This window comes from Lagenorhynchus albirostris, chromosome 9, assembly GCF_949774975.1.
Source record: "Lagenorhynchus albirostris chromosome 9, mLagAlb1.1, whole genome shotgun sequence".
Taxonomy (NCBI): domain Eukaryota; kingdom Metazoa; phylum Chordata; class Mammalia; order Artiodactyla; family Delphinidae; genus Lagenorhynchus; species Lagenorhynchus albirostris.
The window spans coordinates 78,025,424-78,053,239 of record NC_083103.1 but is presented as its reverse complement, the minus strand read 5'-3'; the positions used below and the strand labels follow the sequence as shown (position 1 = coordinate 78,053,239).

Genomic DNA, 27,816 nt, shown 5'->3' with positions numbered 1-27,816 from the left:
ATAGAGAGGTGCTTAGTAAATATTTGCTGAATTGAAGGAAAAAATATTTAAGAAGAAAAAATTCTTGGTGAAAGATGAAATCTGGGAAATCAGCATTTGTTTTCAAAATTTGTGTGCATGATATTATGATGACAGTAGTTAAATCATACCTTTTTGCTAACCCATTCTAAAATCATAGAAATCTTTAGTTCCATAACTGACTTATTCATTTAAGAGATATTCACTGAATTCCTACCATAGATAAGGTAATCTGCCAGATGAAACAAACAAATTATAGAGTGTTGTTTCGAGAGCCCAAATCAGCACCCTAGAGCTCACAGCTGCCATGAGCATGACAAACCAGCAGCAAATTCCCTCACCACTTGTTAATGGATTTGCATTCCTAGTTAGTGCATAACTTACAAACTAAACTGCTGTTACTACCAAGATCATATATTTTCCTTTGAAACCAATAATATTCACCTTCTATAGAAGAATCAGCATTAATATAGGCCACACCACGCACTTGAAGAAGTCTGGAATTCTCCTATAATATTAAATAAATAAATAAACAAACAAATAGCCATAACCCCTTTCTAAAAAAACGCACATCTACATTTACTGTATGGAGGTTTCTGAATTAAGTTGGCCCAAGTTCACCCCAAATTTGACATGTAAGATTTTCAAGCATATGTTTGAAAGAATTTCAATAAATGTCACTGGTAAGAAATAACAAACAAAACATTTTTAAGACTAAAATTTGAGATGAGACTATCCACATTCATAATACAGTGAGTGGAAAAGGAGTTGATTTCTTTGGTTTTAGTGGGTAGTTACTGTGCGAGGGCTTTCTCTAGTTGTGGCGGGCTGTTCTTCGTTGCGGTGGGCAGGCTTCAGTAACTGTGGCACATGGGTGTAGTAGTTGTGGTGTATGGGATTCGTTGCTCCATGGCATGTGGGATCTTCCTGGACCAGGGATTGAACCCGTGTCCCTTCCATTGGCAGATGGCTTCTTAACTACTGTGCCACCAGGGAAGCCTGGGAGTTGATTTCTTAACCACACTGTGGTTTAATCCGTCAAATTAAGTTCTCCTGTGTTATGACACCACCTACTCGTCAAAACTTTAAAACATTTTTCTCAGCTTTAAAACACTGACAAAGTATAGCAGGATTTTGTTGATATAAGTGGATAATGAATCTCCAAAACAAGCAATTTTCTAAGTGTCCTGACTGTAAGAAATAAAGTGAAAAAACATACAGCTCTAGGTGATGAAAATAAGATGAAAGAGGCAAATCACACCCTCAAAATATTTAGGCTCTTCTTGATGCCAGCATGAATCTTTGTCTACAGGAGAACTACTTTTTTTTCTACCCCAGAGAAAATTGAAGTTTACAGGGCTTCTCATAATTCTTAGATAATAGGAACCAAGTAAATATTTATAGTATGACTAGAAGTTAATGGAATGTTAATTTTGCATATGTTTACAAGTAACACTTCTATTACACAAAGCCAACAATGCATGCAGGTAAAATTACTTTCCAAGGAGCCTAGTAAATATTCTGTGGTGGGGCATTCCACTTCACTTTTAGCATGATTTAGAGTAGGTCATTACGATATGAGGAAGACAGTACAAGCTCAAGGAATATTTAAATGTAATTAGCTTTAGGAGTTAATTTGAAAAAGTTAAAACATTATATCTTATTATGATGTCCAGTTTCTAGTGAATTTACTTAGCTACTATCACACTCCCAGACAACGAAGATCAAATTATTTCCACAATTGACATTAAGTGCCTTTAAAAGTTCAAACAGGGCTTCCCTGGTGGCACAGTGGTTGAGAGTCTGCCTGCCGATGCAGGGGACACGGGTTCGTGCCCCGGTCCGGGAAGATCCCACATGCCGCGGAGCGGCTGGGCCCGTGAGCCATGGCCACTGAGCCTGCGCATCCGGAGCCTGTGCTCCGCAACGGGAGAGGCCACAACAGTGACAGGCCCGCGTACCTCAAAAAAAAAAAAAAAGTTCAAACAACACTTAGTTCTCAAGTGACGAAAAAAATTTTATCGTTGATTTTTGAACAAGAATATGTTGCTTCAGACTTTCTGGAAAATAGTTTGAATATTTTCTGGCTGGATTGACCAGTTATTCTTACATTCTTGTGAATTAAATACTAACTGCTTTATTATTATGAAAATGTATGTTATATCGAATTATCAACTAACCTCTGCCCACTCAGTGGAACCAAGAAGACCAAATTCTTCTGCATCCCAGCTTGCAAACAAAATTGTTCTTCTAGGCCTCCATCCTGAAATATATGTGCATACTTATAAAAGCTGGGAAAATGCATAATATTGCCAAGACATCACCATGCCCAGCATGCCAAGCAGAGTAACAACAGCAAAAATTCATTGGTTGTTTAGGAAGGGTGAATTATGGTGACAATCTTTACTTAATTTCCTTTTGAAAGATTTTAAAGCTAATCTGTCAATACAAAAGAGCACATCTGTATTGAAAAAGGGGGAAATGCAGACATGGTAAAAATCCTGTGAGATCATAAAATATTCTAATAGGTTTATAATGATTGCCTATGCTAGGAAGCCATCTGTGGTCTGCAGCTGCCTAGAGTGAAAGAAGAAAGTGCTTGTGGTCTGTGCTCTGAGACAATACAACTGAGAGAAAATCCTTTACAACTCTTCCATGCTGTGTTGGCATCACACAAACAATTGTTCAGTGTCAGCTGGTTGTGTGATTTCACTCCATTCTCTGCCAGAATTAGTCAACAGAAGCTCCATTCTCAACACTAGTGTCTGCTGCCACTGAGAAGTACACCATTCATTAGGACGGTCATATGGCTTGGAGTTATAAATACTGATCTTGAAGTTAAAGAAAGATCTTATTTCAAGCCTTGGTTCTTTCACTTACTAGCAGTATGACCAAGGGAATGTTATTCAAACTTGTTAGGCCTCTTGTTTCTTCACCTGTATACCAGGAAGAGCAGAGTTAAGATAACACTCCTTGATTGTTAGGAGGATTAAATGGAATAATATTTATAAATATAGCACTGAACAAGTGCTCCAGGCATGTAAGTTATTGTTTGAGTACATATTTCATTTGTGCTTAAGGATATATATCCCTCTAGCTGTTGAGTCCAGAGCTTCATTTTTGTTAAGTATATAATAGCATTTGTTAAGTATATAATAAGTATTTTTGTTAAGTATATAATACCATTATTCAAATCTCCTGTTAATTATTATTCCCCATCATTGCAGTCTTTTGGCATACTTTGTAATTGTCATAGTGATGTTTTGTATTTACCACAGAAATCTTCTGGCAAAATCATGAAACTTTTTGTAATACTATGAAACACAACCTAATTCACAAGCTATGTAAATTCAGGTCTCCATAGTTCTATTTTCTTAAAAAATAAGATAGCTGTGTGGAAAAAAGAATAGAGCACCTTTACATTTGATTTCAAAGAGTGACATCACTGTTTTGTGGACTGGGAGACAGAAATCTGAATTTTAACCCTAGTTCTCTGATTCTGCCACACACCAGCTACAAAGCGTTGGGTGAATTACTTCATTCTGGAAACCTCAGTTAACTTATTTGTAAAATGAAAAGAGAAATAACTAAACATATCCCTCCTCCTATGAGTTCAAAATAGATAACACGTGATAACACTGTTTCTCTGAGAGAGTAAGTACCAGGCAAATGTAACATATTTTTACCACATTCATTGTTGCTAAAAAAAAAAAAAATATGGATCACATTTACAGCCCATAGACACCTTGTTTGCAGGGTCAGTAAACAAAGTAGAGCTTCTGTTCTCAGTATGTAATGTTTACTTTAAAAACTAACCATTTGAACTCAATTTTATTTTGGGTTTCATATGAAGATTCTAAAATGACTGAAGTAGCTGTGCTAGTAGTATAATCTTCAATTCTGTGAGAGAAATCAAAGCTGTGTGAGAATACAGATATCAAACTTTTGACAGCATCCTATTAAGCAGGAAGACCAGCATTTTTCTGAATTAGCTTTCATCCCCTCAGTCAGTTGGTGTACTTGACCTGAGGCCTGAGGCTGGAAGATCCCAAGAAGCTCACATTTCTCAGACCAGGACGCTTTGGCTTATGACCTAAATCTGGTGTCTTCTCTCCAGTAAAGAAACCCATCTCCATCTTCTTTGTTGCCAGAGAAACCACTAATAGTATAATTCCTTTATTTCAGATTATAATTTAATATATAAATATAGATAATATGAACTTTATTATATAAATAAGTGAATTATTAAAAATGAACATATAAAAATGAATAAACAATATCATTAACCAACATAAGTAATATAGCTGCTAGTTATTGAAAGCTACTATCTACTATTAAGCACTACTAAGTACTCTATGCTACTAAGATGATATAATTTGCATGCAACCTCTCTGTCGTGTTTCACACAAACCTATGAGGTGGTATTTTTATACTCACTTTACTGAGGACCAAACTAAGATTCAGAAAAAATGGTCTTTTTACATTTTGCTTACATTACCTTCTTTTTTCAGCTTTCCAAAACTCCTGACAATTTCCTGAACAACAGCTGCTCCACTCTGAGGGTCAATGCCACCAAATACCCAAGAGTCACGGTGACCTCCAAGAATGACATATCTGTCTAGAAAGCATCATTGCAAAATTACTTGCCATTACAGGTCAAGAATAGAGGAAATTGCAAATGACTCAATAGCATCTAAACACAAAGCACTCAGGACTCAAGTTAAGATAGCAAAGGTTCCTGAAGACTTTTGTAAATGTATCACTTTGCTCTGAATTTGATGTATGAAGAAAATATGAATGTGATAAGCAAATGTATACTTCAATTAATTACAGTAATTATAAGTATGTAAGTAATGATAAGTGAGTATAAAAGTATCCTTATCCACTTCTTTATATAATTCTCTGTTACTTCGCTCTTACCTATTTACACTATGTTTCCAGTATTTTCAGAGTAAGAGAACACAGTGGCCAAATAATGATTTCTCCACTTCCTAATCCTTCTACTTAGTTTTTAACGTACAGCTCAAAGATTCTACCTCTCTATGATCTGTTTCTATTTTCTGCAGGGAGAGGGAATTGCACCCCTATCCAGCTTTCTGGGCAGTCTTTTCATATTGATAAAGCATTTACCATGGGGCTTCCCTGGTGGCACAGTGGTTAAGAATCTGCCTGCCAATGCAGGGGACACAGGTTCAAGCCCTGTTCCGGGAAGACCCCACATGCCACAGGGCAACTAAGCCCGAGTGCCACAACTACTGAGCCTGTGCTCTAGAGCCCGCGAGCCACAACTCCTGAGCCCGAGTGCCTAGAGCCTGTGCTCTACAACAAGAGAAGCCACTGCAACGAGAAGCCCGCACACCACAACAGAGTAGCCCCCGCTCGCCTCAACTAGAGAAAAGCCTGCATGCAAAACAAAGTAAAAGGATTTTTTTAAAAAAAGCATTTACCACACTTAACTGTAGGGGTCTTCATGTCTCTGGTCTGTGTCTTTTTAAAAAATCCCTCCATCCCCAAAGCCTAGCGCAGAGCTGGCGCAAAATATGTACTCAGTGAGATTCAATAAATAGCCAGTGGTACATTGTTTAGTGCTCATTGGAAGCACATCAATATTCTTTATCCCTGAAAGAAAGTCCTGGCTGCTTGCACAAGAGATATTCAGTTTAATTCTGTCTGTTTGGGTAGGAAATATAACCATATAGTTCCTAAGGAATCAAACATAATAAAGTAAGATTATTTTCAAATGTATCATCAAGCGGGTTATCTGAAATCATATGGAAATCACGTGTATATATATTCCACCCATTTCAGTGTAAAAAAAAAAACCATGTAAAGGATTCATTAACTTCTGGTTATCTTAATTTTCTAAGAGTGTTACTTATTGTTGTAATGAAGATATTTCTCCAGGTAAAATATGCGGTAAGGAAATCCAGAAAGCTCAGATTAAACACCTGTAAACCATCTCTCCTTGATCTTCCTCTCTCAGTCCTTTAATTGAAGCATGCATAGTTTATCAACAACCTCGGTCATCTGACCAATCTAGTCCCAACATTTACTTTCTTCACAACATGCATCACAATGTAAAATTACCTCCTATTGATCTATTTTGTGTTTATGTGAGTTCCATTAGGACAAAGAGTTGCTTTGCTTTGTTCACCTTACATTCCTAGAGCTCAGCGCAGTACCTGGCACCGAAGAATTGCCTGATCGATATTTGCTGAGCAAATGATCAATTTACCTGGCTCCACTGCCCCTCTGAGAGTTCCAATCACATTGTAAATTCTTTTCACTTTATTGTTGGAATGGATGTGCATCTTGACTTTTCTAATGCAAAAATAAAGGACACAGACTAAAAATACTGGTTAACAGCTTGCCACCCACAATTTTTAAATCTGACATTGTTTTGAATATTTCTAAAGGCACACAGGCAATAATTGCATTGACCAATTGTCCAATTGTGAGGATATATGTGTATTCCCCTTTTCAACCTGTTGTTATGTCTCCTGCTGGTAGTAGATTTTACTTTTCAGTCATCCTCTGTAATTGTTTTTTGAAAAAGCTTTCCTCCCCCTAAAGAGTTATTATAAAAATAGTCTCTTAACTTGGTAGAGAAGTTTCCAGTAAATCCAGGTCCAACATTGTAGGGCACGTGGAGGCTTCCTTTCCAGCTGTGATCTGGTGGTGCTGATGCACCCATTTTTCTGTTGAACACAAAAAATATTATTAGCTGAAGGAAACCTTTGAAGTTATAAGTTAAAATGTCCTTGAACTTGTTTTCTTGAGTGCCTGCTCATAATAGCTTCTATGAGTCATGGTAGTACAAAGTGCTTTGCATAGGGATATGCCGTTTAACTCAATACACCTCTTATGAGGCGGTTCTGCTATTACTCCCCACTTCAAAGATAAGGAGGGTGAGGCTTAGAGAGATTAGGTAACATGCCCAAAGTCAAGCAGCTGATTAGTGGTACAATCGAGATTCAAACACTTGGTAAGAATTTGGACTCTGTGTTACCAGTTTCCAACAGTAAATCATGTGAAAAGTGCTCTCAAGAGCATGCCCTGAAGAAACAGCAGGTGCCAAACTCTTTGGAATTTCCCATTATGTTATTTCTCCCACTGATAAATACACTCCCAAATACATGTATGGTCATCCTTTACAAAGTACTTTTGCACTCATCTATTAGGAAGGGCAAAGGAAGGGATGTCACTTCAACCAACAGCCCCTCAAAGCTTTATACACTATTTATTTTTTTAATTCAAAAGGGTGGAAAGATTCAGGTGGACCAGCCCATATATGCCACTAGCCGTGGTTATCTCTCACCAGGTGATTGAGAAAAATAATATGATAATATCTGTGGAATGGTGAGGTTCTTCCTGTTTCATTTCAGCATATCTTCCTTTACTGTTTAAGAGCATGGATTGACTTATTCTTGATTTGGGCATGGAAACCAAATGTATTTTTGCTACCTAGAAGCAGATAGAAGAAGATGGCTCCAGACAAACTTAAGAGAGTGAAAAACATCAACCTGTCTTTTATGCCTCAATCTCTGGTCCACACACCTGCATGCACCCTATGATTTACAGTGGAACATTTTCTGTAGTTTCCTCCTTTTTTCTGTGCCTGCACACAGGTACTTATTCCCTGCCTACTAATTTGAGGTAATGGGAACAGCTCAACTTGACCTAGAATATATTATATGTGCAAAACTACATCAATATGATTATCTTCTCATGGAAAACTAAGTATAAATAATATTTTGTTTTAAAATGCTGTATCATAGAGTAAATATTTACTCTTTTATTTTCCTATCTCATGAGGGAGTTTGTTTAATAAAGATAATTTCATGTAATATACTATATAATCTATTTATCTATATACAATAAAATTTCACATGAAAAGCATCAAGTAAAATGAAGGGGCATTATACATTGTTAAATATCATAATGAATAGTCAAAATAGCAGAGTATTATGTATACAAAAAATGGTAGAAGCCAAGTGAAGAATATACATATACTTGATTATACATAAAATATTTTTATAGTACTATATTGCAGACTAATAATATTGATTGCCTTTGGGATGGAAATGGGTAGGAGGGAAACTTTTTATTGTATACCCCTTTGAATTTTGAACTGTGTAAATGTATTTCCTTTTCAAAATAAAAATATGGAAAACAAAACAAGGTGCAAATTCATCAGGAAGTCAATTACATATTATAAGGAAGGTAATGAAGAGTCCCTATTCCCAGAAAATAATAAAATATAAAGCCAAGATTACAGTGCCCCCACAAGGACAAGAAAATATCGCACATCTATGGAGAACAGAGGTTTTAGTCACTAAATTTCACTGGGATAATTAATCAGGGATATAATTTTCTTTAGGTCCTTCTTTCACTCTATAAATAAAAAATAAATTCTGTGAAAATTAAAAGGTTGAATATTTAAATTTCAAATCATAGAAATTTCAGAAAATATAATATTGGAAATGTCTTTGAAAGGATTTGATAGAGCATAGATGCTCAATAAATATCTATAAACAACACTGAATTTAAAAATCTATATTGTGTAGCATATTAAACTTTATTTGTCCATTTAGCAAAGATTTATTCTCTATAATGCTCAAGGTACTGTATTGTACTCACTAAGGAATACAAATATGTACAAGACATGGTCATTCTACCAAAGAGTTTATAAGTCAGAAAAAGATAGATATAAAACAGAGCATGATATATGATAGATAAAGCTCTGAAGGACAAAACAGAGCTTGATTCCCCTTGTGGGATCAGAAATAATTTTCTTTCTACAGGAGGTTTCACTTATCTGGATTTTTAAAGAATGAGCAAGATGTGGGCAGGGAAGATGGAGGTAAAGAGCATTCCAGGTACAATTCCAGGTATGATGTAAACAGTCACGAAGGCTGAAGAGTCAGAGCAAAAGTAAGGCATGGTGATTAATCTGGCTGGGGTATAAGATGATAAGGATACCATAACAGAGAAACTTGAAAAATAGTGAGAATTTGCTTCTGAGAAGATGCACTTTACCCTATTCATCCTGATGAGTACAACTAAATTCCCTGGACTATAAATACATAAAAAATAAACATAAGACTCTGAAAGGTGGAGAAAAGAAAATAAACCAGCTCAGGACCTCAGGGTGCAAGAAATGACAAAGTGGTGAGTTCCTTGGGTTTTCATATGGGCTCTCATATCTCAGACATAGAGCTGAAGAAGCTGGCAAGCCAAAAAGGCCAAGTGGCTCATATGAAACATGTTACCCAACAAAAGCCTTGAGTATGAATACGTACTTGAATACGTATACATATTCAAGTGCTCCTAGGACAATTTTCAGGATAGACCATATATTAGGCTATAAAAAAACTCAATAAATTTAAAAGGCTGAAATCATATCATCTCTTTATTAATCATACAAACCTTTTACTAACCCAACTATAGTATAAAGAATTTAGTAAGCAAGGATTCTTCAATATATGCAAATCAAGCAATATGATACACCATATTAACAAATTAAAGAATAAAAACCATATGATCATCTTGATAGATGCAGAAAAAGCTTTGGACAAAATTCAACACCAATTTATACTAAAAACTCTCCAGAAAGTAGGCATAGAGGGAACCTACCTCAACATAATAAAGGCCATATATGACAAACTCACAGCAAACATCATTCTCAATGGTAAAAAACTGAAAACATTGCCTCTAAGATCAGGAACAAAATAAGGATGTCCACTCTCACCACTATTATTCAACATAGTTTTGGAAGTCCTAGCTATGGCAATCAGAGAAGAAAAAGAAATAAAAGGAATACAAACTGGAAAAGAAGAAGCAAAACTGTCACTGTTTGCAGATGACGTGATACTATACATAGAAAATCCAAAAGATGCCACCAGAAAACTACTAGAGCTCATCAATGAATTTGGTAAAGTTGCACAATACAAAATTAATGCACAGAAATCTCTTGCATTCCTATACACTAACAATGAAAGATCAGAAAGAGAAATTAAGGAAACAATCCCATTTACTATTGCATCAAAAATAATAAAATACTTAGGAATAAACCTAGCTAAGGAGGCAAATGACCGGTACTCAGAAAACTATAAAACACTGATGAAAGAAATCAAAGATGACACAAACAGATGAGAGATATACCATGTTCTTAGATTAGAAGAATAAATATCGTGAAAATGACTATACTACCCAAAGCAATCTACAGATTCATTGCAATCACTATCAAATTACCAATGGCATTTTTCAAAGAATTAGAACAAAAAATTTTACAGTTTGTATGAAAACACAAAAGACTCCGAATAGCCAAAGCAATCTTGAGAAAGAAAAACGGAGCTGGAGGAATCAGGTTCCCTGACTTCAGACTATACTACAAAGCTACAGTAATCAAGACAGTAAGGTACTAGCCCAAAAACAGAAATATAGATCAATGGAACAGGATAGAAAGCCCAGAGATAAACCCATGTACCTATGGTCATCTAATCTATGACAAAGGAGGCAAGAATGCACTATGGAGAAAAGACACTCTCTTCAATAAGTGGTGCTGGGAAAACTGGACAGCCACATGTAAAAGAATGAAATTAGAACACTCCTTAACACCATACACAAAAATAAACTCAAAATGAATTAAAGACCTAAGTGTAAGACAGGACACTATAAAACTCTCAGAGGAAAACACAGGAAAAACATAAATCACAGCACCCACTTCCTAGAGTAATGAAAATAAAAACAGAAATAAACAAATGGGACCGAATTGCACTTAAAAGCTTTTGCACAGCAAAGGAAATCATAAACAAGACCAAAAGACAACCCTCAGAATCAGAGAAAATATTTGCAAATGAAGCAACTGACAAAGGATTAATCTCCAAAATACACAAACAGCTCATGCAGCTCAATATCAAAAAAACAAAAACCCAATCCAAAAATGCACGGAAGACCTAAGTAGACATTTCTCCAAAGAAGAGATACAGATTGCCAACAAACACATGAAAGGACTCTTAACATCACTAATCATTAGAGAAATGCAAATCAAAACTATAGTGAGATATCACCTCACACTGGTCAGAATGGCCACCATCGAAAAGTCTACAAATGATAAATGCTGAAGAGGGCGTGGAGAAAAGGGAACCCTCTTGCACTGTTGGTGGGAATGTAAATTGATACAGCCACTATGGAGAACAGTATGGACGTTCATTTAAAAAACTAAAATTAGAACTACCATATGACCCAGCAATCCCACTACTAGACACATACGCTGAGAAAACCATAATTCAAAAAAACACATACACCCCAATGTTTATTCTTTTTTTCTTTTCTTTTATTTTTCTTTTCTTTTCTTTTCTTTTTTTTTTTGCGGTACGCGGGCCTCTCACTGCTGTGGCCTCTCCCATTGCGGAGCACAGGCTCTGGATGTGCAGGCTCAGTGGCCATGGCTCATGGGCCCAGCCACTCCACGGCATGTGGGATCTTCCCGGACCAGGGCATGAACCCGTGTCCCCTGCATCAGCAGGCGGACTCTTAACCACTGCACCACCAGGGAAGCACCCCAATGTTTATTGCAGCACTATTTACAACCGCCAGGACATGGAAGCAACCTAAATGTCTATCAACAGATGAATGGATAAAGAAGATGTGGTACATATATACAATGGAATATTACTCAGCTGTAAAAAGTAATGAAAATGGGTCATTTGTAGAGATGTGCATGGACCTAGCGTCTGGCATACAGAGTGAAGTAAGTCAGAAAGAGAAAGACAAATGTCATATATTAATGCATATATGTGGAATCCAGAAAAATGGTACCAATGAACCCATTTGCAGGGCAGCAATAGAGAGGGTGACATAGAGAATTGGCAGTGGACACATTGGGGGAAGGGGAGGGTGGGATGAACTGGGAGATTAGGATTGACATATATACAGTACCATGTGTAAAATAGACTGCTAGTAGGAACCTGCTGTACAGCACAGGGAGCTCAGCTCGGTGCTCTGTGATGACCTAGATGGGTGGGGATGGGGGGGATGGTGGGAGGGAGGTCCAAGAGGGAAGGGATATGGGGATATACATATACATATAGCTGATTCACTTTTCTGTACAGCAGAAACTAACACAACATTGTAAAGCAATTATACTCCAATTTAAAAAAAAAGAGAGAGAAAGAAAAGAAGAAAGCAGTGGTCTAAGAATAGCCATGTATGGATGCTGACTGCCACCATCATTAATAAATGATCCTGCACTGAAGCCAAATAATTAATTTGAGAGTAATTTATGATAATGTGTTGCTAGGCAATTAAAATAAACTTCTGAGGAAAAAAAATAACAGAAAAAAATTGGGAAAATTTGCAAATATATGAAAATTAAACACTGACCCTAAATAACCAATGGCTCATAGAAAAAAATCACAAGAGTAAATAGAAAATACTTTGAGATGGGGGCTTCGCTGGTGGTGCAGTGGTTGAGAGTCCGCCTGCCGATGCAGGGGACACGGGTTCATGCCCCAGTCCGGGAAGATCCCACATGCCGCGGAGTGGCTGGGCCCGTGAGCCATGGCCACTGAGCCTGCACATCCAGAGCCTGTGCTCCGCAACAGGAGAGGCCACAACAGTGAGAAGCCTGCGTACCACACACACACACAAAAACTTTGAGATGAATAAAAATGAAGACATAAGACACCAAAAGTTATGAGATGCAGTTAAAACAGTGTTTAGAAGGAAATATATAGCTGTAAACACCTATATTAAAAAAGTAGAAAGCTATCAAATCAATAAACTAATCTTCCACCCAAAGAAACTCAACAATGAAAAGAAAGCTAAATTCATATAAGCATAAGAAAGGCAATAATAAAGACTGGAGCAAAAATAACAAAATAGAATCTAGAAAAAAAGATAAAGAAAAATGAATGAAAGCAAAAGTTTGTTCTTTGAAAAGATCAACAAAATTGACAAATCATTAGCTAGACTGACCAAGAAAAAAAGGGGAAAAGACTAAAAATCAGGAACAAAAGAGGGAATACTACTATTGACTTTACAGAAATAAAAAGGATTATAAGGGAACACTATAAACAGTTATATACCAACAAATTAACCTCAATGAAATGAATTCCTGAAAAGATATAAACTGCCAAAACTGAAGAAAGAGAAAATGTAAGTAGGCTATAACAAGTAATCAAAACTTCTCAGAGGGTTTCCCTGGTGGCACAGTGGTTGAGAGTCTGCCTGCCGATGCAGGGGACACGGGTTCGTGCCCCGGTCCGGGAAGATCCCACAGGCAGTGAGCCATTCAGCAGTGAGCCATGGCCGCTGAGCCTGCGCGTCCGGAGCCTGTGCTCCACAACGGGAGAGGCCACAACAGTGAGAGGCCCGCCTACCGCAAAAAAACAAAACAAAACAAAAAAAACTTCTCTGAAAGAGAAGCCCATATTGCTTCACTGCTGAATGCTATCAATCAGTAAAGAATAAACACCAATCCTTCACATGCTCTTTAGAAAAACAGAAGGAACATTTCTAAAGTTACCCTATGCGACAAACATTACCATGACACCAAAACCAGATAAAGAAATCACAAGGAAACTAAAGATAAATATGAATATTGACACAAAAATCATTAATAAAATACTAGAAAACCAAATTCAACAGCATTTTGAAAGGATTATACACCATGACCGAGAGATTTATTCCATGAATGCAAGACTGATACCACATACAAAAATCAAAAAGTGTAATATACCACATTAACAGGCTTAAGAAAAACCACATAATCAGAAAAATTGATGCAGAAAACAAACAACCACAGCAACAATAAAACACTGGGGAAAATTCAACATCCATTCATGATGAAAATTATCAGAAAACTAGAAATATTGAAAGAAAATACAAGACAAACCTGAAATATTTTGTGATGTCAGAATACAAGTGCTTATAAAAGGATTGGAAGAACTGTGTTTTTTTTATATTGCTGGTAGGATGTAAAAGGATACAACCACTATGGAAAAGGTTTGTCAGATTCTTACAAAAGTAAACATGCTATTATCATATGACCCGGGAATTGCACTCCAGAGAAATGAAAACTTACGTTGACATACAAATCTGTACATGATTATCTGTAGCAGCTTTATTCATAATAGCTACAAACTAGTTGTTCTTTGAATGGTGAAACAAACTGTGATACCAAATACAACGGAACACTCCTCAGTATTAAAAAGAAAAAAACTATATATACAACAACTTGAACAAATCTCCAGAGAATTATGCTGAGTGAAGAAAAACCCCACAAGGGTATACATTTATATAACATTCTTGAGATGATGAAATTATAGAAATGGTGAACAGATTAGTAGTTGCTAGGAGTTAAGGTTAGAGGGTATGGATGGAGGGGGACAGGAAAGGAGTGGGTGTGGCTAAAAGGGCCACATGAGGGATCCTGGTGATGATGGAAATGTTTTGTGTCATGAGTATAAAAAGAAATATATCAGTATCTTGGTTGTGATATTGTACTATACTTTGCAAGATGTTACCATTGGGGAAAGCTGGATAAATGGCCTAGAGGGACTCTTTAGTACTACTTACAGTTGCATGTGAATCACAATTACCTCAAAATAATGAGTTTAATTCTTAAAAATTAGGAACAAGCTAGATGGGCAGAAAATGATGTGCTAGAATTTCGTGGTTTGTCATGTAGCCTCTATTTAGCTGTGAGCTTCTATACTATATTTTGAGGGCCCTGAGAACAAAGTCTATATATAAATCATACTCTTATCACAGTGCTTGACAAAAAGAGGCCATTCCATAAGTGTACCTTGAGTGGACAGGCTGTAGGAAGCCATTAAAAGTCTTCTGAGCAGAGACACAAGAATGAGACAGTGTCTTGACAAAGAGATGCCTCCTAAATGCTTGTGCTGTTGAATAGAGAATAAGTGATGCTCAACAAAGCTGTCTTTTACATCAGACATGAATTTGGGTCCCAGATCTATCACATACTCTCTGAACTTTGATTTCTTTATTTGTAAAATTAGTTATCACAATACTAACACATGTAGTTGTTTTATGGGCTAATTGATAAACAGTATGTAATCATTTAGCAAAAAGTAAGTGCTAGAATATAATTAGCACTCTATGCATGTTAGATGCTATTATCATTGTCTTTATTATTATTGTCGTTGCTGTCATTATAATCCTGATAGTTACTCAGGGAGACAAAAAGAAACCATGTAACCACATTCCCTTCAGTACAGATGCAAAAAAGAATAAGAAAGAACACACACCCTGTTCCCCTTTTCTCCCACCTAGGTAAACACAATTTTCTTTTTTCTATAATTCACATTTCATCAACTTTTTATTAAAGTTGTCGGCATACCTGGGCCATTATATAACTTTATGTCTCTCCTCTTCTTCTCAAATACTTGTTAAGAAACTTTCATTTTATGATATATCCAATTTGTAAAATACTGTCTATTCTAATTAATACATAATGTTACACTGCTAACCGTTTGTGGGAATATGAGAACTGACTATAATGGATATGTAGCACACTCCCTAGATAATTATGCAGAGGGAGTAAATACTCCCAATTAAATTCATAAACAAATTACATGTTCTTAAAATGTTTTATGACTAAATTCCAGTCTAGAACATTTCACTATACCTTAGAAGGTATGGATGGTAAAACAGAAATTATCTTATTGCTTTTAGTATACACAGATCATCTTCTCCTTCCAAATACATTTTTAATACATTTCTGTACTACCAAAATTCATTTTTAATCATGGTGTTTTGAATGCAAAATATACTTCCATAGAATTTATGTTATTTAATGATGACTGCATTTACAAAATGACTTACTAAAGCTGACTTAAATACATTTGGTAATTTTTTTGATCAAGTATTAATAATTCTACTACCCAGTTAGGGCATAGCCAAATTCAACTAGTTTACCAGAGCAGTCAAATGGTAGACATGGCTAAATAAACCTCACGTCCAATTCTGTATAATCCTTCCTTCTTTCCTTCCATGCACTCTTTTTCTAACTACAAAGATAATACAGGTTCACTTTTTAAAACATATAATTTAGGGATTATATATATATATATATATATATTTGAAATCTACTTTTTCTATAAGCATGTACCCACATTGTTAAATACTCTTGTACAACATATATTTTAATGGCTTCATGTACTGTCATAGACAGTAATATATTTAACTACTTATCAATTATTGAAGATTTGTGTTGTTTACAATTTTCCACTATCACAGGTAAAGCTACAATCACATTCATCTTTTAAATATAATGAATATTTAGACTTTATATTTACACAAACACATAGTCCGTGGTGCCCTCAAAAGTTGTGCCCCATCCTGAATCTTAACCCATGTGGTAAAGCTAAGAGCTCAAAAGAAAAAAAGACCAGGGTGCTTGCTATTCCTTAATCTGCCCTTAAATTGGACAGACACCTCCAATTCTCTGATGACAGCCTCCTCACCTGTAAAAATGAGGGCACTGAACTAGGTCATAAATAAGTTTTCTTATACATTCTAGAATAAAATGATTAAGAATGCCTTAAACTCAAAGAAGAAAAGGGACTAACTGGCCGGATGCTTTGGTCTCCAGTGATTCTACTTTCAGAGAAGTCAGTGCTCTCTCCCCTCCTCAAGGATAATGGAGAAGAAGGGACATGCAGATGAGAGAAAGCAGGACAGGAAAGAGGAAAGAGCTCCAATGTCAGGTTAAACAATAACAACTTTGGAGAAGCTTCAATAGTGAAAGCAGAGGAAGAAGTGGAATGGATAAAGATGAAAATCAATGGAAGATGCTTTCAAAGGGCATTATTCCAGGTCCACCAAGAAGTAGACAATAAGAGGTTTCAATAAGTAAGAGATTTATTAGGGGAAAGGCGTGTGAAGGAAATAGCAAGGGAGCTAAGAGAGGCTGAGAAAGCCATCAGACTGCAATGCAGGTCAGAAATGGGGTAAAAGAGAAAGAGAAGAAAGAAGAATGCTGGTGGCAGAACCCCTTGATAGCAAGGCTGTCAGGGAGTCCTGAGCCAGAGTCTCCCATCAGAGGAGTCCCATGCCTCCCAGTAACGGGCCTCATTTAGTACCCTTGCTGCATTTAGTTACTGACTGGGAGCATCTATGGGAAGCATGGCCTTGATACAAACAGGGTGATGGATTTCAAAACACAGTGGAGCACCTTATCAATGACACTCCCCACAGTTGATGATCTGAAAGACTCACTTTCATGGCTGTCACACACTGGATACCAGTATTTAAAGCAAATCCCAGGTTAGAACCACTGTTCTATAAAATGGTGATAAAATTGTATGCTTATTTGATTTTCTGCCAACACACAAAAGAATAGACACTATCTGATTCCATTTATATCAAGTTCAAAACCAAACTAATCAATGATGATAGATATCAGAAAGTGGTTGCTTCTAGGGGGGTATGGTAAAAATTGAGCACAGAAAACTTCAGTATCAAATAATGGAGATAAAAGCATGAAAGTTGAAGATTGCCAGTAAAGAGAATTACCCAAATAGCCATCGGTTTGTTTCTTACAAACTTACTCTAGGAGCTTCTGTGCATCATAGTATCCAATTGGATGAACAGGAATACTTGGAAGACCAACAGCCTCTGCGATTTCACGTCTATAAGCATATTCTGAAAAAAAGTTGAACATACTTCTAATAAAAATGGAGTCCCTTTCAAAATGTTCTCTGTACATCAGATTAAACACATTCTTAAATTGCATCTACTAGAACTGTTACAATTAGAAAGACAGTTTCAAATGTTAGCGAAAATGTGGAGCAACTGAAACTCTCATACATTCTTGTAAGAGTGTATAATTAGAGAGTCACTTTAAATAACTTCTTTGAAAAATAATGTTATGCAGAATTATGCCCTATGGCAGAACAATTACACTCCTAGGTATTTACCCAAGAAAGATGGAAACATATGTCCACAAAAAGACCTGCACAAAATTGCTCATAGCAGCTGAATCTAGGTAGCCCATATGGGACACAGTCCAGCTGTTTGTAAATAGGAGAATGAATAAGCAATTTGTAGAACAGTCCCATAATAGAATTCTACTCAGCAAGTAAAGGGAAGAAACTATTAACACACACAATAACATGAGTAATCTCTAATCGTTGTACTGAGTGAGAGCAGCAAGGCAAATGATGAGGGAAAATCATAAATTTTTCTATGACCGGGAAATCAAACTAAGAAAGGAAAAAAATAATATGCCCGCTTTGTGGTAGGCCTTTCCCAATGTTCAGTGTGCATCTGTATTGTACATTAACCAGACCTCCTCAAACAGGAGGATGTAATCACCTTTAAGAAAAATGGTTGCTTTATTCAGACAATTTTCAGGTTATTTTAGTTTCTTTTTCATCCCATACAGGGAGTTGTATTGACCAAAACATCTTTGATCAACTTTATGTAGAATGCTAACCTGTCAATACAACACAGAAATTCTTTGTCTCAGAAATGTATAAAATTGCATCTCTAACTCCTGACCAATGGAACAGTTCTCAGAGCTTCTGCAAATCTGTTCCCTGGGTTATAATCCTCAGTTTGACTCAAATAAAATTCTCTTTTCTTTCTTCTTAGCTTGACTGTTATTTGATTTTACACCAGCACACAAAAGAATAGTTACTATCTGATTCCATTTATATGAAGTTCAAAACCAAACTAATCAATGATGACAGATATCAGAAAGTGGTTGCTTCTAGGGGAATATGGTAAAAATTGACCAGAAAGGGGCACCAGAGAACTTTCTGGAGTCATAGAAATGTCCTATATCTTATTTTGAGTGATATAGATACATGCAATTTTAAAAAATTATTGAATTAACTCAAGACCTGTGCGTTTTGTTACATGTAAACTCTACCTCAAAATAAAAACACATTTTCTGTCATTTCTTCAGATTTAAGAAAAATAAGAGCTATTTTTCCATTTTTTTCTTCAAAGTTTTAAATTATAAGAGCTTTAGGGGATTGCAAAAGCTATTCTTTTTATAGTAAAATGACATAATAATATGTTGCATGGGATTTGTTTTAAAATTCTTTAGGGTAATAATGCAAAAGGAAAGACGAAGAGATAAAATAAGATTGACAAAGTGGTGATAATTTTCTCTATTTTTTTGTATGTTAGAACTATTCCATAATAAAAACTAAAATTAAAAGGAAAAGAAAAAAATAGGGCACAAAAGGGAATTCAACAAATGCAAGCCTCACAGGGATAACATGATTTTTCTTTCTACAATGTCATCTTTTAAATTTGAGGATAATAAACAGAAATAGTCCAGTTAATCTTATTTTAGTTCACATGTTTTTTTTGTGTGTGTGGTATGCGGGCCTCTCACTGCTGTGGCCTCTCCCGTTGCGGAGCACAGGCTCCGGACGTGCAGGCTCAGCGGCCATGGCTCACGGGCCCAGCCCCTCCACGGCATGTGGGATCTTCCCGGACCGGGGCACGAACCCGTGTTCCCGGCATCAGCAGGAGGTACAATTTTAACTTTATATAACCAACAGAGCTTGGGAGAAGTTGCATTTTTCAAAGCTTGGGAATAAAAAGGCTAAGTAAGTAAAGTTCAGGTAGACTTAAGTGATTTTATTATAGGATAATATGTATTGCTTTACAAAAATCTATGATAATGTACTATATTCCAAGAAGATTTACGAAGCCAAAATGCATAAACTTTAAAGGAGTTTACAATTTGATAGAAAAACCAGATGAAATATAAATATGGAAATGCCATGGATACTTGGTAACCTATTTTATCCAAGGTACACACCTTAGTTAGTTTTAAACCACACAAATTAAGTGATCACAGATTTTTGTAAATGTCATCAACTAGCTGAGTACATTCAAAATAAATTAGCTCCCTTTGTTAATGATCTACTGTTTTACAGCAGAGCATTTCAGCATAAGACAAACATGTGGACTCCGGAGCCAGACCATCTGAATTTGAATCCCCACTCCTCATTTAGTGGTGTGATGGTCTAGGGCAGAGTTTGCTTACTTCTAGTCTCGCTTCCCTCCTCTGTTAAGTAGAGATAATAACATAACAAAGCTTATAGGGTTGTTAAGGCATGTAAGAGCTAGCATTTAGGAAATACTCCTTGAAAGTGATCACTATTATCTTTATACAGCAATGATACAATAAGCATTTTCTAGGCTCTAAATTCTAAATGTCATTTCAGGGATTTATAGAACTTCTTTTGTTCTACTATCCCTTATCTACAACTAGAAATTTTAAAAACTGTGAAATCCATTAATTGGGGGGAATTTACTTGTCAACAAAACATGATCTGATGTAAACTAATTTGGAAGCAAGATCTGACTTGAATAGACAGACTATATTACTTACATTCCTCTGCTTAATATGATTATTCATACATTTTACTGCAAAAATATTTACATGCTTGCCTCCCATTTTATGTTCCAGCCTCCTATGTGAATGTTATGCAAAAAATGGTATATGCACCATATTACTTTTAAATATCTGAAAATGTCTGCATTTCAAAACCTATCAGACCCGAGGATTCCAAATAAGGGATAAGGGACCCGAACCAACAATTTTCTGAGTTCAAATTCCTTTATTCTTAGACACAAAGAGAACGAGAAAAAGACATACTTTATCCATGTGTCAAAGGAAATCCTTTGGTAAAATCACTTTACAATGTTAAGGTTTTTGTGATGATTAAGGCCTGGTCACTCACCATTTGCTGGGTAGCCAGGTGTGAGAGGGTCCCCTGCACCATTAAGATTTAAGATATTTCCACGCTGAACACCACCTCCAGGAAGATTCCAACCATCTGGATAGGACTCCACCCCGGGAGCAAAGTAATCAGCAGGATCTGAGTACAAAATGATCCCTTTGGCCCCAGCCAGCTGGGCATTTTTAACCTGGAATAGACAGTCTTTCATATTTTAGGTTGGTAACTCAAAATTACTCTTAAATAAGTAGCTAAACTTTATCTTCAATCTTTTATCCTTAGACTTAAAACAAGGGACATCTCACAGAGAGTTGGCTTTTTCTTTTTCCTACTGCAAGCTCTAAAAATGAGTTTCCAGGGCTGAATCAGCCCTCAGAGCAGCAGATTTTAAAAATGTACATATTAGTGGTAGTGAGTATGTGCTACTTCCTTCCTCTAGTCTAGAAGCACAATAAGCAAGTAAACTCCACAGACTAGACTCCCATTTCTTCTATGGTTGAGAGGGAATATTTCTGAAATTTAGCTTCCCACAAAAGAGGAAAAAATATTAGCAAATCAAGCCAAATTAAGTGATAGTAACTTTCAAAACTGCTGTGTATAAATTGGTTTCTCTCATTACCTATAATAAGAATTAATACTAAAATTTAATTTAGTAAATATTTTCAAAGGTAACATTTAAAACAAAGATACTGAAGGTTAACAACAAATCAAATGCATGCTTCTTTGTAGACCACAGGCATAGTGTGTAGGTATGGAAAAAACCTGTTCTCTTTCCCTGAACTTCTACCCTGGCCGAATTCAAATGACCCAGTTTAAAACCCCTGTATATAAGCTAGAAAATGTATCTTCCCTATTAGGTGGGCTGGTACAGAGTATGAGAAGATCACAGTCCTCCAAAAGTTTTAAGGATGTGGTTCTACCCATGTAAGATACAATATAACTTTTTATTTTTGTGGAAAAGAAAAAAAGATTATTTTTTACCTTATTTCCTCTGAAAATTTTCCCATATCTGGCAATCAGAATCTTCCCAGAGCAATTAATTTTCATGTCCCGCTCTAGTTTAAAGAAGTCTTCAGTTCGTGCGTAGTTAACATAGACTAGGTCACCCTGTTGAGATCACGGATGACTTACTACAAGTAAGATTTAATAAAAGAGGTTTTTCTGCGTGAAGACTGTTTCACATCTTTGAAAGAGGTAAGAGACAAGAGTATGCAAGAGGGTCAGAAAAGCATGAGCCTCAGGTAAGAGGTTCAACAGAGAAATGAACTTGAATTAAGAAGGCAATTACCTGGGTAGAGACGTATGAGTTAACTATTAAGTTCTGTTTATGTTGATGTCTCCTGTAAAGTGACCATAAAACTATAGAAGTGTTCGTCAGAAAAATACACACAAATATACACACTGCAATTTGGCAGGGGTCAGATATCCGAGGTGAAAAAGCCCTAGATGAGAGCTGTATTCTCTTTGAAGTATATTCACAATGGGTCTTCACACCACCAGGTAAAAAAGAAATGTCAGGTAATACTGCTTTATGGGTCTGGCTTCAGGATTAGGTGCGAGTATGCTAACATCTCGGAGTATCAACATTATCATTTGTAAAATGGCCTGTTAGATTAGATCAGTGTTCTTCACACATTTTTTCTGCTCTCCTACTCCCTAGATTATTTTTGAAGAGAAATGTATCCCTCCTTTATTTTTTATAATTTGGATTTTTTTAAACATCTTTATTGGAGTATAATTGCTTTACAATGGTGTGTTAGTTTCTGCTGTATAACAAAGCGAATCAGCTATAGGTATACATATATCCCCATATCCCCTCCCTCTTGCATCTCCCTACCACCCTCCCTATCCCAACCCTCTAGGTGGTCACAAAGCACTGAGCTGATCTCCCTGTGCTATGCGGCTGCTTCCCACTAGCCATCTGTTTTACCTTTGGTAGTGTATATATGTCCATGCCACTCTCTCATGTCGTCCCAGGTTACCCTTCCCCCTCCCTGTGTCCTCAAGTCCATTCTCTACATCTTTGTCTTTATTCCTATCCTACCCCTAGGTTCTTCAAAACCACTTTTAAAAAATTTTTTAGATTCCATATATATGTGTAAGCATACAGTATTTGTTTTTCTCTTTCTGACTTCACTCTGTATGACAGATTCTAGGTCCATCCACCTCACTACAAATAACTCAATTTCATTTCTTTTTATGGCTAATATTATATTGTATATATGTGCCACATCTTCTTCACCCATTCATCTGATGATGGACACTTAGTTTGCTTCCATGTCCTGGCTATTATAAACAGTGCTGCAGTGAACATTGTGATACATGTCTATTTTTGAATTATGGTTTTCTCAGGGTATATATGCCCAGTAGTGAGATTGCTGTGTTGTATGTATGGTAGTTCTTTCAAAATTTTTTAAGGAACCTCCATAGTGGCTGTATCAATTTACATTCCCACCAACAGTGCAAGAGGGTTCCCTTTCCTCTACACCCTCTCCAGCATTTATTGTTTGTAGAATTTTTGATGATGGCCATTCTGACTGGTATGAGGTAATACCAAATTGTACTTTTGATTTGCATTTCTCGAATGATTAGTGATGTTGAGCATCCTTTCATGTCTTTGTGGGCAATCTGTATATCCTCTCTGAAGAAATGTCTGTTTAGTCTTCTACCCATTTTTGGATTGGGTTGCTTGATTTTTGATATTGAGCTGCATGAGCTTCTTGTATATTTTGGAGACTAATCCTTTGTCAGTTGCTTCATTTGCAAATATTTTCTCCCATTCTGAGGGTTGTCTTTTTGTCTTGTTTATGGTTTCCTTGCTGTGCAAAATCTTTTAAGCTTCATTAGGTCCCATTTGTTTATTTTTGTTTTTATTTCCCTTTCTCTAGGAGGTGGGTCAAAAGGGATCTTGCTGTGATCTTGCTGTGATTTATGTCATAGAGTGTTCTGCCTATGTTTTCCTCTGAGAGTTTTATACTGTCTGGCCTTACATTTAGTTCTTTAATCCATTTTGAGGGGTTTTTTTGTGTATGGTGTTAGGGAGTTTTCCAATTTCATTCTTTTACATGTGGCTGTCCAGTTTTCCCAGCACCACTTATTGAAGAGGCTGTCTTTTCTCCATTGTATATTCTTGCCTCCTTTATCAAAGATAAGGTAACCATAGATACATGGGTTTATCTCTGGGCTTTCTATCCTGCTCCATTGATCTATATTTCTGTTTTTGTGCCAGTACCATACTCTCTTGATTACTGTAGCTTTGTAGTATAGTCTGAAGTCAGGGAGCCTGATTCCTCCAGCTCTCTTTTTCTTTCTCAAGATTGCTTTGGCTATTCGGGGTCTTTTGTGTTTCCATACAAATTGTGAAATCTTGTGTTCTAGTTCCATGAAAAATGCCATTGGTAGTTTGATAGGCATTGCATTGAATCTGTAGATTGCTTTGGGTAGTAGAGTCATTTTCATTCACAATGTTGATTGTTCCAATCCAAGAACATGGTATACCTCTCCATCTGTTTGTGTCATTTGTAACTTCTTTCATCTGTGTCTTATAGTTTTCTGCATACAGGTCTTTTGTCTCCTTAGGTAGATTGATTCCTAGGTATTTTATGCTTTTATTGCAATGGTAAATGGGAGTGTTTCCTTAATTTCTCTTTCAAATTTTTCATCATTAGTTTATAGGAATGCAAGAAATTTTTGTGCATTAATTTTGTATCCTGCTACTTTACCAAATTCCTTGATTAGCTCTATTGGTTATCTGGTAGCATCTTTAGGAGTCTCTATGTATAGTATCATGTCATGTGCAATCAGTGACAGTTTTACTTTTGCTTTTCTGATTTGGATTCGTTTTATTTCTTTTTCTTCTATGGTTGCTGTGGCTAAAACTTCCAAAACTATGTTGAATAATAGTGGTGAGAGAGGGCAACCTTGTCTTGTTCCTGATCTTAGTGGAAATGCTTTCAGTTTTCCACCAACATTGAGAACAATGTTGGCTGTGGATTTGTCATATATGGCCTTTATTATGTTAAGATAAGTTCTCTCTATGCCCACTTTCTGGAGGGTTTTTTTCATAAATGGGTGTTGAATTTTTTCCAGAGATTTTTCTGCATCTATCAAGATGATCATATGGTTTGTCTCCTTCAATTTGTTAATATGGTTTATCACATTGATTGATTTGCATACATTGAAGAATCCTTGCACTCCTGGGATAAACCCCACTTGATCATGGTGTATGATCCTTTAAATGTGCTGTTGGATTCTGTTTGCTAGTATTTTGTTGAGGAGGTTTGCATCTATGTTCATCAGTGATATTGGCCTGTACTTTTCTTTTTTTGTGACATCTTTGGTTTTTGTATCAGGTGGCTGTGGCCTCATAGAATGAGTTTGGGAGTGTTCCTCCCTCTGCTATATTATGTAAGAGTTTGAGAAGGATAGGTGTTAGCTCTTCTCTAAATGATAGACTTTGCCTGTGAAGCCATCTGGTCCTGGGCTTTTGTTTGTTGGAAGATTTTTAATCAGTTTCAATTTCAGTGCTTGTGATTGGTCTGTTGATATTTTGTATTTCTTCCTAGTTCAGTCTCAGAAGGTTGTGCTTTTCTAACAATTTGTCTATTTCTTCCAGGTTGTCCATTATATTGGCAGAGTTGCTTGTAGTAATCTCCCATGATCCTTTGTATTTCTGCAGTGTCAGTTCTTACTTCTCCTTTTCATTTCTAATTCTATTGATTTGACCCTTTCCCCTTTTTTTTCTGATGAGTCTGGCTAATGGGTCATCAATTTTGTTTATCTTCTCAAAGAACCAGCTTTTAGTTTTATTGATCTTTGCTATTGTTTCCTTCATTTCTTTTTCACTTATTTCTGATCTGATCTTTATGATTTCTTTCCTTCTGATAACTCTGGGGTTTTTTTGTTCTTCTTTCTCTAATTTCTTTAGGTGTAAGTTTAGGTTGTTTATTTGAGATGTTTCTTGTTTCTTGAGGTAGCGTTGTATTGCTATAAACTTCCCTCTTAGAACTGCTTTTGCTGCATCCCATAGATTTTGGATCATTGTGTTTTCATTGTCATTTGCCTCTAGGTTTTTTTGATTTCCTCATTGATTTCTTCAGTGATGTCTTGGTTATTTAGCAACATATTGTTTATCCTCCAAGTGTTTGTGTTTTTTACATTTCTTTCCCTGTACTTTATTTCTAATACCATAGCGTTGTGGTCAGAAAAGATGCTTGATATGATTTCAATTTTCTTAAATTTACTGAGGCTTGATTTGTGACCCAAGATGTGATCTATCCTGGAGAATGTTCTATGAGCACTTGAGAAGAAAGTGTATTTCATTGTTTTTGGATGGAATGTCCTACAAATATCAATTAAGTCCATCTTGTTTAATGTGTCATTTAAAGTTTGTGTTTCCTTATTTATTTTCATTTTGGATGATCTGTCCATTGGTGAATGTGGGGTGTTAAAGTCCCTTACTATTACTGTGTTACTGTTGATTTCCCCTTTTATGGCTGTTAGCATTTGCCTTATGTATTGAACTGCTCCTATGTTCAGTGCATAAATATTTACAATTGTAATATCTTTTTGGATTGATCCCTTGGTCATTATGTAGTGTCCTTCTTTGTCTCTTGTAACAGTCTTTATTTTAAAGTCTATTTTTTCTGATATGAGAATTGCAACTCCAGCTTTCTTTTGATTTCCTTTTGCATGGAATATCTTTTTCCAACCCCTCACTTTCAGTCTGTATGTGTGCCTAGGTCTGAAGTGGGTCTCTTGTAGACAGCATACATATGGGTCTGTTTTTTGTACCCATTCAGCCAGTCTATGTGTTTTGGTTCGAGCATTTAGTCCATTTACATTTAAGGTAATTATCAATATGTATGTTTGTATTATCATTTTCTTAATTGTTTTGTGTTTATTACTGTAGGTCTTTTCCTTCTCTTGTATTTCTGCCTAGAGAAGTTCCTTTAGCATCTGCTGTAAAGCTGGTTTGGTGTTGCTGAATTCTCTTAGTTTTTGTTGTCTGTAAAGGTTTTAATTTCTCTGTCAAATCTGAATGAGATCATTGCTGGGTAGAGTAATCTTGGTTGTACGTTTCTCCCTTTCATCACTTTCAATATGTTCTGCCAGTCCCTTCTGACTTTCAGAATTTCTGCTGAAAAATCAGCTGTTAACCTTATAGGGATTCCCTTGTATGATATTTGTTGCTTTTCTCTTGGTGCTTTTAATATTTTTTCTTTGTATTTAATTTTTGATAGTATGATTAATATGTGTCCTGGCATGTTTCTCCTTGGATTTATACTGTATGGGGCTCTCTGCACTTCCTGGTCTTGATTGACTATTTCCTTTCCCATATTAGGGAAGTTTTCAACTATAATCTCTTCCAATATTTTTGCAGTCCCTTTCTTTTTCTCTTCTTCTTCTAGGACCCCTATAATTTGAATGTTCATGCGTTTAATGCTGTCCCAGAGGTCTCTGAGACTGTCCTTAATTCTTTTTATTCCTTTTATCTTTTTTTCTGCTCTGTGGTAGTTTCTTTCACTATTTTATCTTCCAGGTCACTTTTCCATTCTTCAGCCTCATTTATTCTGCTATTGTTTCCTCTAGAGAATTTTTAATTTCATTTATTGTATTGTTCATCATTGTTTGTTTGTTCTTTAGTACTTTTAGGTCCTTGTTAAACGTTTCTTGTATTTTCTCCATTCTATTTCCATGGTTTTGGATCATCTTTACTATCATTACTCTGAATTCTTTTTCAGGTAGACTGTCTATTTCCTCTTCATTTTTTGGCCTGGTGGGTTTTAACCTTGCTCCTTCATCTGCTGTGTATTTTTCTGTTTTCTCATTTTGCTTAACTTACTGTGTTTAAGGTCTCCTTTTCTCAGGCTGTAGGTTCATAGTCCCATTGTTTTGGGTGTCTGCCTCCAGTGGGTAATGTTGGTTCAGTGGGTTGTGTAGGCTTCCTGATGGAGGAAATTGCGGCCTGTGTTCTGGTGGGTGAAGCTGGATCTTGTCTTTCTGGTGGGCAGGACCGCATCTGGTGGTGTGTTTTGGGGTGTCTGTGAACTTAGTATGA

The 27,816-nt window shown here is 36.2% G+C and overlaps 1 protein-coding gene across 4 annotated transcripts in view; it reads right to left on the bottom strand.

Annotated features, from left to right (window-relative positions):
* Positions 1-27,816, bottom strand: part of FOLH1 (folate hydrolase 1) — a 64,425-nt gene that overhangs the window by 16,973 nt on the left and 19,636 nt on the right. For 2 of the 4 annotated variants that reach the window (XM_060160289.1, XM_060160290.1), the window contains exons 5-12: positions 21,738-21,863; positions 20,760-20,946; positions 17,601-17,694; positions 6,618-6,716; positions 6,254-6,339; positions 4,517-4,636; positions 2,199-2,281; positions 463-526 (exon numbers count right to left, since the gene is read on the bottom strand). In XM_060160289.1, the coding sequence (XP_060016272.1) occupies positions 463-526; positions 2,199-2,281; positions 4,517-4,636; positions 6,254-6,339; positions 6,618-6,716; positions 17,601-17,694; positions 20,760-20,946; positions 21,738-21,863 (859 nt within the window). Of the gene's footprint in view, positions 1-462; positions 527-2,198; positions 2,282-4,516; positions 4,637-6,253; positions 6,340-6,617; positions 6,717-14,830; positions 14,868-17,600; positions 17,695-20,759; positions 20,947-21,737; positions 21,864-27,816 lie in introns of those variants that run through there. The other 2 variants (XM_060160292.1, XM_060160293.1) reach the window with 2 other exon arrangements.